The 15,228-nt window shown below is 39.0% G+C and overlaps 1 protein-coding gene across 2 annotated transcripts; it reads right to left on the bottom strand.

Annotated features, from left to right (window-relative positions):
• Positions 1–3,566: 3,566 nt before the first annotated feature.
• Positions 3,567–5,668, bottom strand: fam43b (family with sequence similarity 43 member B). 2 transcript variants are annotated; one of them, XM_046869704.1, is made up of 2 exons: positions 4,589–5,668; positions 3,567–4,492 (listed from the first exon to the last, which is right to left on the bottom strand). In XM_046869704.1, the coding sequence occupies exons 1-2, from the start codon at positions 5,507–5,509 to the stop codon at positions 4,388–4,390; spliced, it is 1,026 nt and encodes a 341-aa protein (XP_046725660.1). In that variant the 5' UTR covers positions 5,510–5,668; the 3' UTR covers positions 3,567–4,387. The 2 variants fall into 2 exon arrangements, with proteins under 2 accessions (XP_046725660.1, XP_046725662.1); XM_046869706.1 differs by having other exon boundaries at positions 3,567–5,665.
• Between the last annotated feature and the right edge of the window lie 9,560 nt (positions 5,669–15,228).

Raw genomic sequence — 15,228 nt, 5'->3', positions numbered from 1 at the left:
CCAGATCTCGCTCTGAAGTGATAATCACGGTGAACTTTGAGTTGAGTTTGGTGAGACTCATTTGCAGAATGGTGAATTAGGTCAGCGGTGCTCATTAGTCATTTCATAACTGCGGAAACTGCATGACATCTGCTTGGCCAGGTGCGTGGCAAAATCAACATACTGTGTGTATATCAGTTGAGCTGAATATTAGTGAACAATAGAAAAAAAATTAACATCATTCCATACATACCTGCATTACAGTCAGTAAAATTCCATGGGTGCTATATGGCCAGGAATGAGATTGGAATTCTAGTTCAATTCTACATACATGAAAATTTAAGGACAAAAGGACAAAAGTAATTTTGTATGTGGATCCTGGAAATCCTGTAAACATATTCAACCCTGATAACATTTCACACAACTGTGTTCCGATATCAAAAGTGCAGTTTTGTATTGGCAAAACCTAGTCAAATATCAACCCGTAAACAATCTGTAAACGCTTTCAATTCCAAAAAGCAGCAAGCAGCATTCTCAGGGGGCCAAGCACCCAGAGTTGTACACTGCAGATACAGTATCCTTGTTGTCATGGGAATGCAGAACCTTATCATGGTGCAGATAGTTTCAAGTTTCATTCATGGATTCATTCGTTTCCTTCATGATGTGTATGTTTTGACCATGGTTATAAAAAGGACTCGATAAACAAGGTTGCAGGGTGGCATTGCTTCTCCAGGGGCTACTGCTGTGACCAATTGAGTTGTCTGTTGCTAGTTTGACCTGAGATACTATTTGCTGATTCTTTGGTCTAAAATTTGTCATAAAACTTAGGAATGGCAGGGATGAATAGAGTTTGGATTTTGGACATGTGGTTTAAAAATTACGACCATAAACTTACCTCTAAATTAGATCCAATTGTAAAGCTAGAGTGGTAGCAACATTTGACCCTACTTTGGTCTGAATGTTCCTAATGCACTCTTCAATCGGTTTGGCAAATTTCAAACTTTCTACCAGAGGATTCAAAGGGCTTCTGATAGATTAACTACAAAAAAAGGAGAAAAAGTAATAAGAATAATAATCATCATAATAATAATAATAATAAGAGGAAGAAGAAGAAGAACATTTAACAGGTCTACAGTATTTGATGCTTGGCCCCCACAATTTTTCAGTCTTTTTTTTTTATAACAGGATGCGACCCAATCACATTTGACATTATTTTTTACTGTTTCTAGTATCAGATCAGTACCATTTCTACTTGTAGGTCATGCAGTGGATGAAGTCGTGACAAAAAGTGTAGAATATTATTTCGGGAGGCTTTGAGAGGGCAGAATTAATAATGTATTGTTAGAGGGTGGGTCAAGAAAAATGTATAGGTAGTGATAATAATTTTGTATTCAGCAGTACAGCACAAGAGGACAGTTGAATGCAATTGTAGAATACAAATGAAACACACACACACACACACACACACACACACACACACACACACACACACGCTAAATGCCTAAATTCAGCCCTCAGCCTGTATGCTGTGGCTCATTGATCGAGTGTGTTCTGTCCCTGGCACACTTCGTTCTCCTTTCTGCTTTAAGGAGAACTCATTAGTACTTTCTCTAAACCCTTCCTCAAGTGCCGCTGCAACTTTGTACCTCCCGTTGTTCCTCAGTGAGCAGGTGACAGGAGTTCACACACATAGACACACACACAGACACACACACACACACACACACACACATGCACTTAGCTCTGTTCTCTGTGCTGACGCCAAGTACACTCTTGCACACACCACTTCTTTAATCTGTCTCCAAGAAACCTCTCCAGCAGCAATAAACAACCGAATCGCCGTTTCGACACAGCCACCATCCTGCACACACAGGAAATGTTACAGCTCACCCCAGGCACCCACTGGTCATGCACTGTGTGATATGATGCAGATGTAGTCCCTGGATTCCCCACAGGGCTCAGCATCAAACAATCGTCTGCTCGACACATGGGCAACGGGGATGAAAGACGTCTTTTCTTCCTCCAACGTACATTCCATCTGGACCTCATCTTCTGCTTAGTGATGTGTTCTGGAAGGTTTAGGTATTTTGTCTGATGTTTTTCCTCGGCTAAGACGGCACGCTTATGTAAAGGACCGTGCGTCACATGCACAAATCTGCAGTATCCAGGTGAAGTTCATCCATAATAGCAGAATCTAGCTAGACAGCTAGTTACCTGCTAGCACAGGTTTTCAGGTAGACACCAGAGAGAGACTTTTTCAGTATCCTCACTGAAGCAAAATCAATATCAATATACAAAATCAGATCAATAAACAAAATGGTAAATTCTTCAATAAAATAAAATGTTAGCTAGCTGACTTGCTTAGAGACTAGCTTGGATAAATACATCTTTTTTCAGTAGTGTAGTGTAAAAAATCACCCAAAGAAAATATTTTTTGAAAATTTCTAAATAACTGATTTTATAAATGATTTTATACCATATATTTTACATTATGAGTAGTAATGTTTTTTGTGGCAAATAATGCTTAGTCACTGTATTAGTGTTAAACTAGTCAGCTAGTTAACACAGCAAAGGAACTTAGCTCAAAAATGTTGTTAGGGTATGTTTATCTATATAAGTATAGATATAATATACTGTTTAATGGTATTAATATAGGAAATATGAGTACATAAAATTCACATTTGGATAAAATTTGCATACTTGTCTGGCTGCATACTAGCTAGATGACTAGCACTAGCCAGCTAGCAATCAGTAAATACATGATGGGGCTTGGTTTCCAAATTGCTATTCATATATATATACATATTTTAAATGCTGGGATACAAGAATTATTGGTTGTACTTTGTATTTTGACACTTTATTCTGATCGTGTTGTTTCGCCAGCTTTAATTGCCTCTACCTGTTTACCAACCGTTTGTTGTTTTGAGTTTTCTGATAGGTGATTCGTTGATTCGCTGGATATTGACCGAACCCCGAGGGCTCCCCGAGGGCTAATTCGTCGGAATAATTAAAATCTCGTTTTACTGCACGAGGAACGCAAACCCTGAATACAAAATGAAATAATATATAAATTAATAAATTAATAATTAAATAAATAAAAGCATCTTTGTCGAGCAAACTAAAGCCTTTGGCTGTTTTTTTCAACTGGAACTCATTATTATAGGGGTTTCTGTTTCGTTTAATTAAAGATCGTGCGAGTCGGGTTGATGTAATAGCACAAAGATGCAGGAGCAGTGGAGTTTGCGTCATTCTGGTATATTGAGCCAGGTGCGTTATGGTCATTTCCTGTACATTTTGATCATTTGACGAATCGCTTGGCTTTAAAAGGGGCCAAGTGTGTGTATGTGTGTGTGTGTATGTGTGTGTGTGAGAGAGATTGTCTGTGTATGTGTGAGTGTATGAAAAGATTTCTGCTTCCCTCTCCAGAGCCCACTCACAGCCTGGTGTCAATCTGCATCGCCATTTGCGCAGAGATTGTTCATCTTTTGCCAAAGCATGAATATTATTCACAGAAAAAACCCTTCTTTGTTTTTCCTTAGACTTTGGACACCCGAATGCAAACAAGATCACATGTTCACACATTCCTGTTCATATCCAAAAATGTTTTTGTTTTAATTTTATTGTAATTCCATGTTAATTAGTGCAATTGGAACGAAGCTTGCGAAATGTCTAATACACCATTATTATCACAAAGGTACTGTTAGATAGAAACGTGTTTACGAATATAAGACAGTGTTTTTTTTTTTCTTTTATAGGCATAATATTTTGAATAATGAATTACCTTATAAAGCAGTAAAGCTTATTTACCTGTTTATCAGATCAAGCTGATATTAAATGTGTAGAAAGGAACATAGACTATGTTTGTATTTTCCTCATATTGGTCCCAGACATGTCACAGTGCAAAAACCAGGGACGGTAAAATTGCGAAACATTTTAAACATCCTGCCTTAAATGCCATGGCATCTCCTTTGGTCATACGGTAAATGATTCTGGCGCTGTAATGTGCAGCAGCTGTAAACCCGTCAAATCAATGGCTGATATCCTAAATCATGGATTAATTCATTAGTGCTGCTACCTTGCTCTTGATGCTCATTGCTGTCACAGAGGTTTTGGCCAGAAAGGAAAGTTACATAGAAGAGGGAGATGGTTACGTAGAAAAAAGAAATGAACATATTACATAAATAATCGATTTCCAAAATGATCCAGAAAGTCTGAGAAAAGTATGTACTTTCATGCAATCACATGAAAAGAACACAAAGGCTTGTTGAAGGTCTCTGTTTTCTCCTTGTTTGATTGTAGTTTAAAAGGACTGAGCTCCTTCCGTTTTTTTGTCCTTACTGGCTTGCTTTGCAGAGTGGGGAGCGCGCTCACGTTGTGCTTTTGTCTTTATTCACAAAGTTCCACTTTATTAAACATCCATACAGAAAGTGCTCACGAGGCGAGCCAGCAGCAACTCAGCATTTAAAACTTGCTGATGGTGGACCGGATCACGCTCTGCAGGAATCATAGAGCTCTGAGGAGAAAGACAGAGAGAAATATCTGAAGAGAAGTGTGTACACCCTCCAATATCCCTGTGCAGTCATACAAGTGTGCTGAGCGTCATGTGCACCTCATCTCTGATGGTGATAGAAAAGCTGTCTAGTCCGTGAACTATGTATCCCAGCTTGCTCTCAGGAGGTTCCTCTGGCTGAGGATTTGGTAGAGTGGAATTTGATGCTTTTTGCTTATTGTTGTCTGCCTGCTTTTCTTCCTCTTCTTCACCCTCCTCCTCATCCTCCTCACTGATGGCGAACAGGCGGTTGGAATTGCCAGGCTTGTCTACTGGTGGCTGATAGTGACACTGTCCATTCATCAGCTTCCGTAAGGGCATAAGTGGCATGATGTCCTCCCCAAGAAGCTCCTGCTTGCAGTGCCGGAAATCACTCTGCCGTTTAAGCCTCTTAAACTCACTAAAGGCTGAAATGGAGTTCTGGTATAGGCTGAGAGCAATGTCATGAGCCTTGTCTGCCTTGGCCAAAAGCACAGCATGGCAACGCAGAACCACTGCCTTGTGCTTGACCTGGTGCCGGTAGATCCATGCCAAAATCTTTGGCCGGTAGGGGTCTGTTGTGCAATAGGTGATACGGTTAAGAGTGTAGAGGTGAGGGGGTTTCCTGCGGCAACCCATGCGTATGCCATGTGGCCCTACGCTCAGCTTCATCTTGGCACTCTGCTCCCCATAGTTGCTGGATGCCCAAATCTTGGCGACGGCATCATGCGTGCAGCCCTCACCTTTGGCCACTACTGTCACTACACTTCCCAGGTAGCGGACACTGTAAATAGGCTCCTCTTTGTTCAGTTCCACTTTCTGACGCTTGCTGTGGAAAACCCCTGCGAGCCAGTGGAAGGGACAGTCAGGCACTAGGTCAGGGCACGACCTCAGCAGCGAGGACAACAGTGAGTGGTAGGTGAGACCAGCACTCAGACTCTTCGCTTTGCTCTTGGCATCATCCTCCACTAACACAAACTTGCTTCTCTTCCAGGGCAGCATGGTCCCAGTTTGTCTGAGGGGCTCACTGCCCCCACCGACGGCAAACAAGCGAGTGTATCTGTTGTGTACCGAGTGCCTCAGAGCAAGAATGAGGAAAGCTGTTCTGTAACAACGCTGAAGAGAGACTGAGAGCAGTGAGGCTCAGCTGGTCTGCTCCACAGCTCGCTCACTCGCTCGCCCCTCCTATCTCTCCTCCTCCTTTCCTTCTGGTCTGTTTCATCAGCGAGAGAGAAAGAGAGAGAGAGAGAGAGAGAGAGAGAGAAAGAGAGTAAGAGCGAAAGAAAGAGAGAGAAGGAGAGGGAGTGCGATGATCAGAACTGGGCTCCCAGCCCAATTTCTCAGCATCATTTATCTTAACTCTTCCTGCCCCTCGCCTGCTGCTACTATCAATAAGTACAACGGTGAAAGCTCTAGAAGCACAGTAAATCAGTTGCTCTTTTCATATATAGTTTTTAACCAGGTGGTGGTGGGTCTCTTGACCGTTGGGACAGCAACATCTTTATAACTCAAAAACGTTTTATTCTGCCAATTCCTAAAAATACGTCAAGTGGAAAGAGCAGCAGTTTTATGAAATTGGAACTAAGGTTAACATGACTCGCATTAAACATCATCTCAAACAAACAACAAGCAAACAAAAAAAAACTCATACAAATCATTGATATCTTTCAGCACCCTTAAACTTTTGCATACTTTGCATTGTTAAAAGTTAAAACAGTGGAACAGCAGAAGGTGTTAACGCCTAATAACGCCTAATACCTCCTAGTTCCCCAGTTCTATCTTGACCTCAACTTGCTGTCTGTACAAAGTTTCACATGTTCTCCCTGTTCATATCTGAGTTCACCAGCTTTCCCATCCCATTTGTGGTGGGTAAATTCCCCCACCTTGTGACCAGTTTTTTGGGGACCCAGGGTTTCCCCAGGGATTTCAGACTGCTGTGACCCTGACCAATATAAAGCGGTTGCTGAAGATGACTGAAAAACATTTGCTGGTTGCATAAGTACTCACTTCTGGGTCATTTCTTGGTAGTATGGCTGGAAAAAACATGTGCAAGACTTCTGGGATATGTCTAAGCAAGTATTACACAACCTGATATTCTTTGCCCATTATTATTTGCAATATTTCTCCAGCTCTTGTCAGATTGGATGGAGGCTAAATGTTATTTGAACAGGTTTTTCCAGAGATTCTCAACTTGACTGAGAACTCGGCTGCTTGGTTATTACAGGTTTATTTTGCTGTCGATTTGTAAACTCAGCTAAGTAGACTTCCAGAATTGAACAAAATGTGTTACAAAGTTAAAGAGAGGGGATAAGTAATTGGCTTAATACTCGGAAGAACTGTTTGTCAGAGTGGAAACAGCACTGCTATTAGTTGTCTTGATCTGTTTTGGCAGTGCATCTGTCCATTTCATGCAGAACAACACAGGGAAAATTTGATTCACTTCAATCTTACTCACTTACTCAAATGACTCACTGATCTTTTTACACTTCATTAATTTCTATTAGCATAGAGATTGAAGGAATGAAACTGCAGCTGTTTGTCATATACAGTGTCACATTGTAATTTTGTAATTGTAAGTCCACGATATGTTGCTTCCATGGTATTCCGCAAGTGTTTATTTGCTAGACATCTCTGCCAGCCATCACTTCATTTACATAATCCCGAGCTATTCTCTTGTCTTTTTTTCCCTGAAGTCTGAAGTATATAATAGCAGAGGAGGATGTCAAGGGAAGCTATTCAGCCAGTCAGGTCAGTGGTGATGAATCATGCACAGCCTTTCTATCATCTGCAGAGTGTGAGAAAGGGGATTGTAGACTGGTGGTGCTGGAGGTGGGGGTGATTGCACATGTCCATCCGAGATGAGATTGCAATGTGATGGATTGAGTCCCAAATGAGTTCCTAGCTAGTGATTACTTGCTAGAAATAGGGCAGTTGGAGCTCTTGTGGATGGATATTTCTATCAGTGACTGTTGAAATGTGGACCAGTGCCATGTCAAAACCAATGCATAATGGCACATGTGGAACCAAAAATTCACTTTAATGCAGGTAAAATGACAAACAATTTATTAACACCCATATGCTGTTTACCACGAGTCGAACTATTCATTCTATTAAGATTTAACTGGACTGATTGCCTTAAGGGATTCTGAAAAGTTTTTTAGTTGCCTTATTGCTGCAGCAAAACTGTGTGTACTCTTGAAACTTAAAAAGTATTTTGCACTTTTTTTTAGTTTATCCAACACAAGCCTTGTAATATTAAATGCAAATTAAATGAACTCTAGCAAGTCGAGAAGGGTCTTGCTCTACAGTAGCAGCTTGTTTTGCAAGACTTGTTTTTCTTTCTAAATGTTTTTGCTACAGGGTTTTTTTGCTATAGTGTCCCCCGCCTCCCATTTAGCTTGTTAAGAATAAAATTATTAAAGCATACTATTTTTAAGGAAGGTGGGATTTTCTTTTCTTTGGGGTGTGTTTTACCAACTTGTAGCTTTTTACTACTGTAACCTCAAACTGAGAATGCTATTTCAACCCCACCTGGATGTCTTCATTCAGCCTTTTGCTATTCTCATCATTTAGCTATTCTCATTATGTTTGAAGAGGACACCATTCTTCTGGGAAGATGTTCCACTAGAAAGTGTGTTTGTAGAAATTTGTGCTCATTCAACCACAAGAGCGTTAGTAAAGTATGATGTAGGTGAGGTTTGGGGTACAGTCGTTGTCAATTCATCCCAAACATGTTTAATAGGGTTCAGAGCTCTGTAACAGGCCACTCAAGATCTTCCACTCCTATCCATATAAACCATATCTTCATGGAGCTAGCTTTGCTGTAACAGGTTTGGGTCTCCTAGTTCAAGTGAGGGAAAAATTTCATGCTACAGCATTCAAAAACATCCCATACAATTGTTTGCCTCCAATTTTGTGGCAACAGCTTGGAAAGGAACCACATATGACTGGTAAAGTACATTTTTTGGATGAACATATACAATCAAAACACTGCTCTCAAGCCATGCAGGCTTTGAATGTGAGAATTTGTGTGCTGTTCACCTGAGATTTGGTCCATAGAGTGGAAAGCCTTTTCTACAAACAACAAACATGTCACTGCCCAAAGCAATTTGCGACATTGCTGCCTTTTTTAACCCTCTTTGAAATATGCACTCTAGTACCATCCGTACAGCATCATGGGAAACGTCCTGAAGCGAAACAGACTCCAAATATTCCATTCAGTGCGCCTGCCTTTTTCGAGCAGAAGCTTCAAGCAGAGGTTATTTGTTTAAGTGAGTACACGTGCAGCACTTTTCTTGGACATGAGCCGAGTGTGTGACAACCTGAAAAAAAAAGAGTTGCAGAAGATTAACGTGCAGGGCAGAACTCAGCCATGACTCGCCGGCCTTTCCCGAGATTGATGAACGTGGCGCGTATTGACTTAGCTGCCACTGAAGTCAACGCCGCAAGGCAGGGAACAGAGACGAGGAATGAAATAAGGAAATGCCCGAGGAAAAAATGGACCTCGAGGCATCTTCTATGTATGATGCCCATTTTGGTGTTTTGCTGTTTTTAAATCTTTCGATGTTGATTGAGTTTTAAAACCTTTTAAAATAAAAAGTTCAGGATTGATTTGAAGATCAACAACTTTTTATTATCAGAATGAGGGAACCAGGAACAGGATGTTTACCCATATATTGAGCACCATGTACATCGGTCATATCTCAAGCACATGTGGAAAGGTGGTACATGGAACAATTCCTAAAGAATGGAATCTATATTAATTGAGTATGTAATGATGCACAGCTCATAAATCAATTTTTTCTCTTCTTTTTATATTTTCTTTTATTTTAAACATGAATTTACATGCAATCATAAAGCATATTTCAAATGGCATGTGATAAACTTATACCTAATGTGTTTAAAATATAAATTATACTCAAAATTTGTTGCAAAGTATAACAAAAAGGGGGCAGGGGGGAGTCTGGGGGTTATAAATATACATAAATATACATCCATGGTCCAACATGTCACATTCAATTCTATTCAAAATAACCTGTAATGACTTGCGTTATGTATATAAATACTCAACAGAGTATATTATTAATAAACTTAAATATACATACATGCATATATAGTTATATATACACAAGCATATATTATATTCATAATACATATTCATCTCATTTTTTCCTTTTCCCATAAACACACCCTTCTTAAAATAAACAAAAAATCTTTTGCATTATATAAATCTATAAATCCATTTTATATTAGTTTTTTCTATTCAATTTTTGATGTATATTGTAACTAGCACTTCTGTTGTATGCTCTACGGTTACTCATATTTGTAAGACTGTAAACAAAAAATGTAAATAATAAATGTAGAAAATTGTACGAAAAAAATACAGCTCAAGTATTTTTTTCCTTGCACAAACAATTTATGATTTTTGTCACTAAACCCAATGGGTTATTTATTTTACCTCAGAGAAGTGCCTCATTTGTATACAGATATAATGAAGTCACAGTTAGACGCTACCCGGAAAAACTGTGGCGACCGCTTTCTGATTGAAACGTATGCATTATTAAAGAAGGCCGTGTTGTCGAACGGTTCGTCGTCTGCCAACCAGAAAGTGTGAGGGAATTCATTATGTTTGTGACTTTTTAACTAATGATCTCAGAAGTACATTAGAATAAAAGTTGCTCTGGCCTTTCATGCGAAGAAAAGTATTCCTTTGAAAATTGACGAGCTCTCGGGTTTAAATAATGTCCGTTTTGTGGAAAATCAAGCAAGACGGAAAATCTCTTGTAGATTTCTTTGTACATTTTTGAATTCAGAGAAATGTAATTTCACTGTGCATCTTGCTAAAGCAGTAAGATTAATCGCAGTATCAGCGTTTTATCGCAGGTCATTTCTTCTGAGAATTGGAACTCCTTGGGTCCTTTTTGTGCATAATTAAGAGCACCTTTCTGACTCCATACAAACAACCATTATAATATGCTATCTAGTGAAATATTTGTTTCTGCAGCTCATTAGATTAGCAGTCCGAACATCAGCTAAAGGAGGGGGGATTGGGGAGCAAAAAAAAAAGCACGTTATTGCTGTAGGAGCTGAACGGAACAGTGTCAGCTTTGCTGATCTTGGTTTTTTCCCTCTCATTTAAAGCCTGCAAGGGTGCCAGAATATCGCATTTGTTTTTTTCCCCCTTCTCTCTACCCCGTCCTATTTGTTATCAGGCCGTCTCTTGCATGAGCAGCCCACAGTGCGGAACAGTGTCGAATCAAACCAATTATTCTTATCTAAGCGCCCCTTCTCTCGCATTTCAGGGCACTTTGCTATCGCCGTTCCTGCACACACGCTGTGACTTTGATTGTGTAAAAGGGCTCCTGGTGTTGAACATCAATCAGCACCTTCTGAAGGATCAGATTTCTACAGCGCTGTGGGATTCGAATCGCTTGATGGCTGCACGTGATATTAGATGCTTATCGATGGCTTGATGAAGATGCTGGTAATCTTGAGCAGTGCTTTATATCAAGAGTCAGTGGTATTAACCACACACACACACACACACACACACATTTTATCTTTACATTTTACTGTCTTCATGTTGTGTGTGTTAGATCGATTTTATTGGTTTAAAGGACTATTATATAAAGAACATCTTATTCCACATTTAGTCACCATTTGCTGTTATAATTACCTCCAATCCTCTGATGTTCCTGTGTGCTTGTGGAGATTTGTGCTCAACTTAAATATACATACATGCATATATATTTATATTTACACAATATATTATATTCATAATACATATCTCATTTTTTTCCTTTTCCCATAAACACCCCCTTCTTAAAATAAACAAAAAAAATCTTTTGCATTATATAAATCTATAAATCCATTTAATAATTATCTAATCCACTTTGTCTACAGTCTTTGCTGCAAAGAAATCAGCCCCGATGTGACGCTTTATATCACACTGGTGATATGGTGAATGTGCTGGAGGTACCTTCTGAAACCTTCTGGACATTCATTAACGGCATGTAATTTAATGCCGTTCCCGAAAAAACCTAAAGTGTCCCCAAACCATTTATCTGCAGAAAAAAACAACAAAGGTTCATGGCCCGCTCCTGTGTTTACTTTACTTTACGGTCAGAGTATAATTAAATCAGGCTTCTATGCTCAACTCCACTGTCCACTGTAATGAAAGATGTGAAAGAGGGCCGGCTCCTAGACGGGTGATTTATGGTCACTGTTGTGCTCTTGCTCAGAGGAAATGCCTGGCGTGATGACAGCGAACATTTTGGCCTGCTGTGCAACACTACCTGTGACCTGCAGCTAAACAAACATGCACTGACTACCAAGCAGGGACGGTTTGTCCTCAATCTAATCTGGTTTAGTCGAAAAAAGAAAACGAATATCCATCCATTTTTGTTGCCCAAACAATGTACTTGACATTAATTTGCCCTTGGTCATCATTCTTTCATGTTCATTGGTTGCCAAATGATGTATTAGCCAATTAAACGTAACCTACACCACTTGATAATTATCATACACACACATGCACACACACTTAGGTTATCTTATCTTTTTAGCCTCAGCTGAGCGTGTAACTTTTTTAACGCCCAGGTTTTTAAACTGACTCACCCTTATTTGCATACACATTCGAGTCGGCCCCCAAATGCAAATCCGCCTTGCTGCTGAACTTTCTAAAGACGGAAATGAAAAATCAGCGTGATGCAAGCCAGTGCCAATCGGCTTCATTATTCACTGGCCGCTTTTGTCTGGTTATAAAAAAAAACGCTCCAAGGCAGCACTCCGGATGCATTACGCCTCTCAATAGATGGCACCATTTTAATATCCCTAACTAGCTGAGATGAGTTGGCACGAATGTACTCGCTCCTGTCTTTTTTTAAAGATCAGAGATAAGGTTTTTCTAAAAAAAATATTAAATAATATTGAATAAGTAAATAAATAAAAAACAAGTACCGCTCGTTGTTAGTCGTAAGGCATCATGCTGCATATTCCAACCTTTTGAGGTTCATGGAACTTTTTTCAGCATCACAGGAATGAGTTTGAAACTAAATGGAAAATGTTTAGCCTCGATCAGTAATGATGAAATTAAGTCTGGCTTGAATACTGTTACTGATCATCATGTCAATTCTCTTTTTCATTTAAATTTATTCCTATCATATTATATTGTTTTATATAAATGTATATATATGTACATTTATACATTTATAAATATATAAATAAATAAATAATATTAAAAAAATATAAAATAAAAAAAATATATATATAAATATATAAATTGTATTATTGGCTATGCATCTGCCTCAGTTATGGAAATGCACATCACAAGTGTGTACACCTGTGCCTTGTGAGCGTGTGAACTGGTTAAATATGCGCATCTCGTGTGTGTGTGTGTGTGTGTGTGTGTGTGTGTGTGTCAGTTGGGAAAGATGTGCATATTAGTGTGGATTTAAATATTTGATTAACCCCTACTCTTTAGAACAGTGGAATATAATTCTATGCATTTTTATTTATACAGAGTAGAGTGTATCGTGAGAAATAGATAGAGAGATAGACAGAGAGATATGAATGTTAATGAGCCTGAAACTAGTGCAGGAGAGTTCAGGTTTCTCTGCACACTTTCAGCTTTTTTCTCTGCAAGCCTCTGTGCAGCTTTGTGCTGCTCCTAAGAAAGTGTTTAGCATGCAAACCAGAGTCACTGGGACTGGGACATCTGCTGCTGCTGCTGCTACGGGCTTCTCTGCTCAGGGAAGATTCATTAGCTCATGACCTCATCACCTGTTCATCTGATGATGTGTTCCTGCAGAGCGAATATTCTAAAGTGGTTCTTCATACAGTGATGCTGTGTGGGTTTTATCCAGGCACATGTCCTGCACACTAATTACACAGAGTTTTAATAGGATTTCCTGCTGCACAACAAATCAGTTGAAAGGAGTCTCAAGTGCCGGTCTCTTCGTAACAGTCATTTATTCCCCATTATTCAGGATGTAGAAGTGTTCACTTTTGAATTTGACAACCTGCATTATTAGTCTTGTGATCCTTCTGCATTTCCTGTAAAAGCACCTTGAGTGTGTTATTATGTACAGTAACACGACATCAAGACCACCATCTACATCAGAGTCTGTGCTTGTGTGCACTACTGCCTCACTACAGCCCTCTTTAGTTGTCCTTTCCTCAACTGATGTGGACGGCATTATGAAAAAAAAACAAATATGGGTTGTGGCTGAATGAAGATCATGGATCGCTGGTTGTGAAATTATCAGAGAAAGATATGTATAAATTAGATTAAAAAAATACTGATTGTGGTAAGGTTTTAAGTCCAAGATTTCAAGTATTTATTTTTATTTTTTATTCTTACTTATTTTTTTTACTTCAATCAAATAACTTTATTTATTTGTAATTAATCAACCAACCAACCACTCATTCAATCAATCAATCAATCAATCAATCAATCAATCAATTAAAATCAACAATTAACCAGATATTAATTGAATGTTCGATTGATTGGTGAATTAATGGTTGATTTGTTCATTTATTGATTGATATATTGATTGATTGGCTGATTTTGTTAGATGGTTAACTTGGTAGGTAGATAAATATAGTATTTTCATCTCATTTGGATGTTTATTTTTATTGGAGTTACTGGATACTAGAGATGAGGAATCATTCTGAATCACTCTGTGAACAGATCCGAATCTCACAAGTCCCTCAAGTCACTGAGTCAGTAGGGATTCTGCCTGCTTTTGTCATGGAATTCCACTAGAGGGCACTCAACAAATCCTTAGAATTTACCGATTGCTCCAATTATCCAAGCGTACATTCAACCAGCCAACCAACCCACCAACCAGACAGATATCCATCCTATTATTTTCTATTTATTCACTGATTCACCCAACCAACCATCCATTCCTTTATCATCTATCTATACATACAATTAACTTAGGAAACCAATGAAACAACCAACCTTTCATGAACATTCTTACATTCATCTAGCCATCTAAACTTTCTATCTATGCATATGTCTAGAGGAGCAGGAGATCTGTATCATGTGCAGGACAGACTCCAGCTGTCAACAAAGTCAGTTCAAGCAATAGCTAAATCTTTTACAGACCCTTTATTTTCCCCAAAATGTTAAGTCACAAAGTGGTCAACTCCATAAAGTTAACTATGTTGTGACTCCTACACCATCATGTGCTGGTTCTCTTTCTAATCCGCTCTGCGGTGTTTTGTTTCTCATAGCTAATACTTTCTTCCTTTTTTAGCACTTTGCATTTGTTTAATATCACAAAATATACCATTTGGAGCTGTTGCTATAGAAATAACATAAATAATGTGTTACAATAAGGAGTCCTGCCCCTTTACCCAATCAGCCCCCTCTTATCACCCACCATCCACCTCCCACCCCCACCCCCAAAGTACAGTATTGTCCATTTAAAATTCACAGTGCCCTCCATTAATATTGGCAAACAAAGAAAGCTGTGAAAATATTTAATTGTCTGCCAAAATTATTGGCGCCCATTAAGTCAATACCCTACGTGATCTCTCTTGGTCAAGATAACAGCTCTGAGTCTTCTCCTATAAAGACTGATGAGATTGGAGAATACATGCCAAGAGATCGGAGAGCACTCCTTCATACCTCTAAAGATCCTTCAAATTTTGAGGTCCACACTGGTGGATTTTCTTTTTCAGTTTAACCAAAAGGATTTCTATAAGTCAGG

The sequence above is a fragment of the Silurus meridionalis genome, chromosome 16, assembly GCF_014805685.1.
Source record: "Silurus meridionalis isolate SWU-2019-XX chromosome 16, ASM1480568v1, whole genome shotgun sequence".
NCBI classification, from domain to species: domain Eukaryota; kingdom Metazoa; phylum Chordata; class Actinopteri; order Siluriformes; family Siluridae; genus Silurus; species Silurus meridionalis.
The sequence above is the reverse complement of the archived record's forward strand: the minus strand, read 5'-3'. Positions and strand labels throughout refer to the sequence as shown.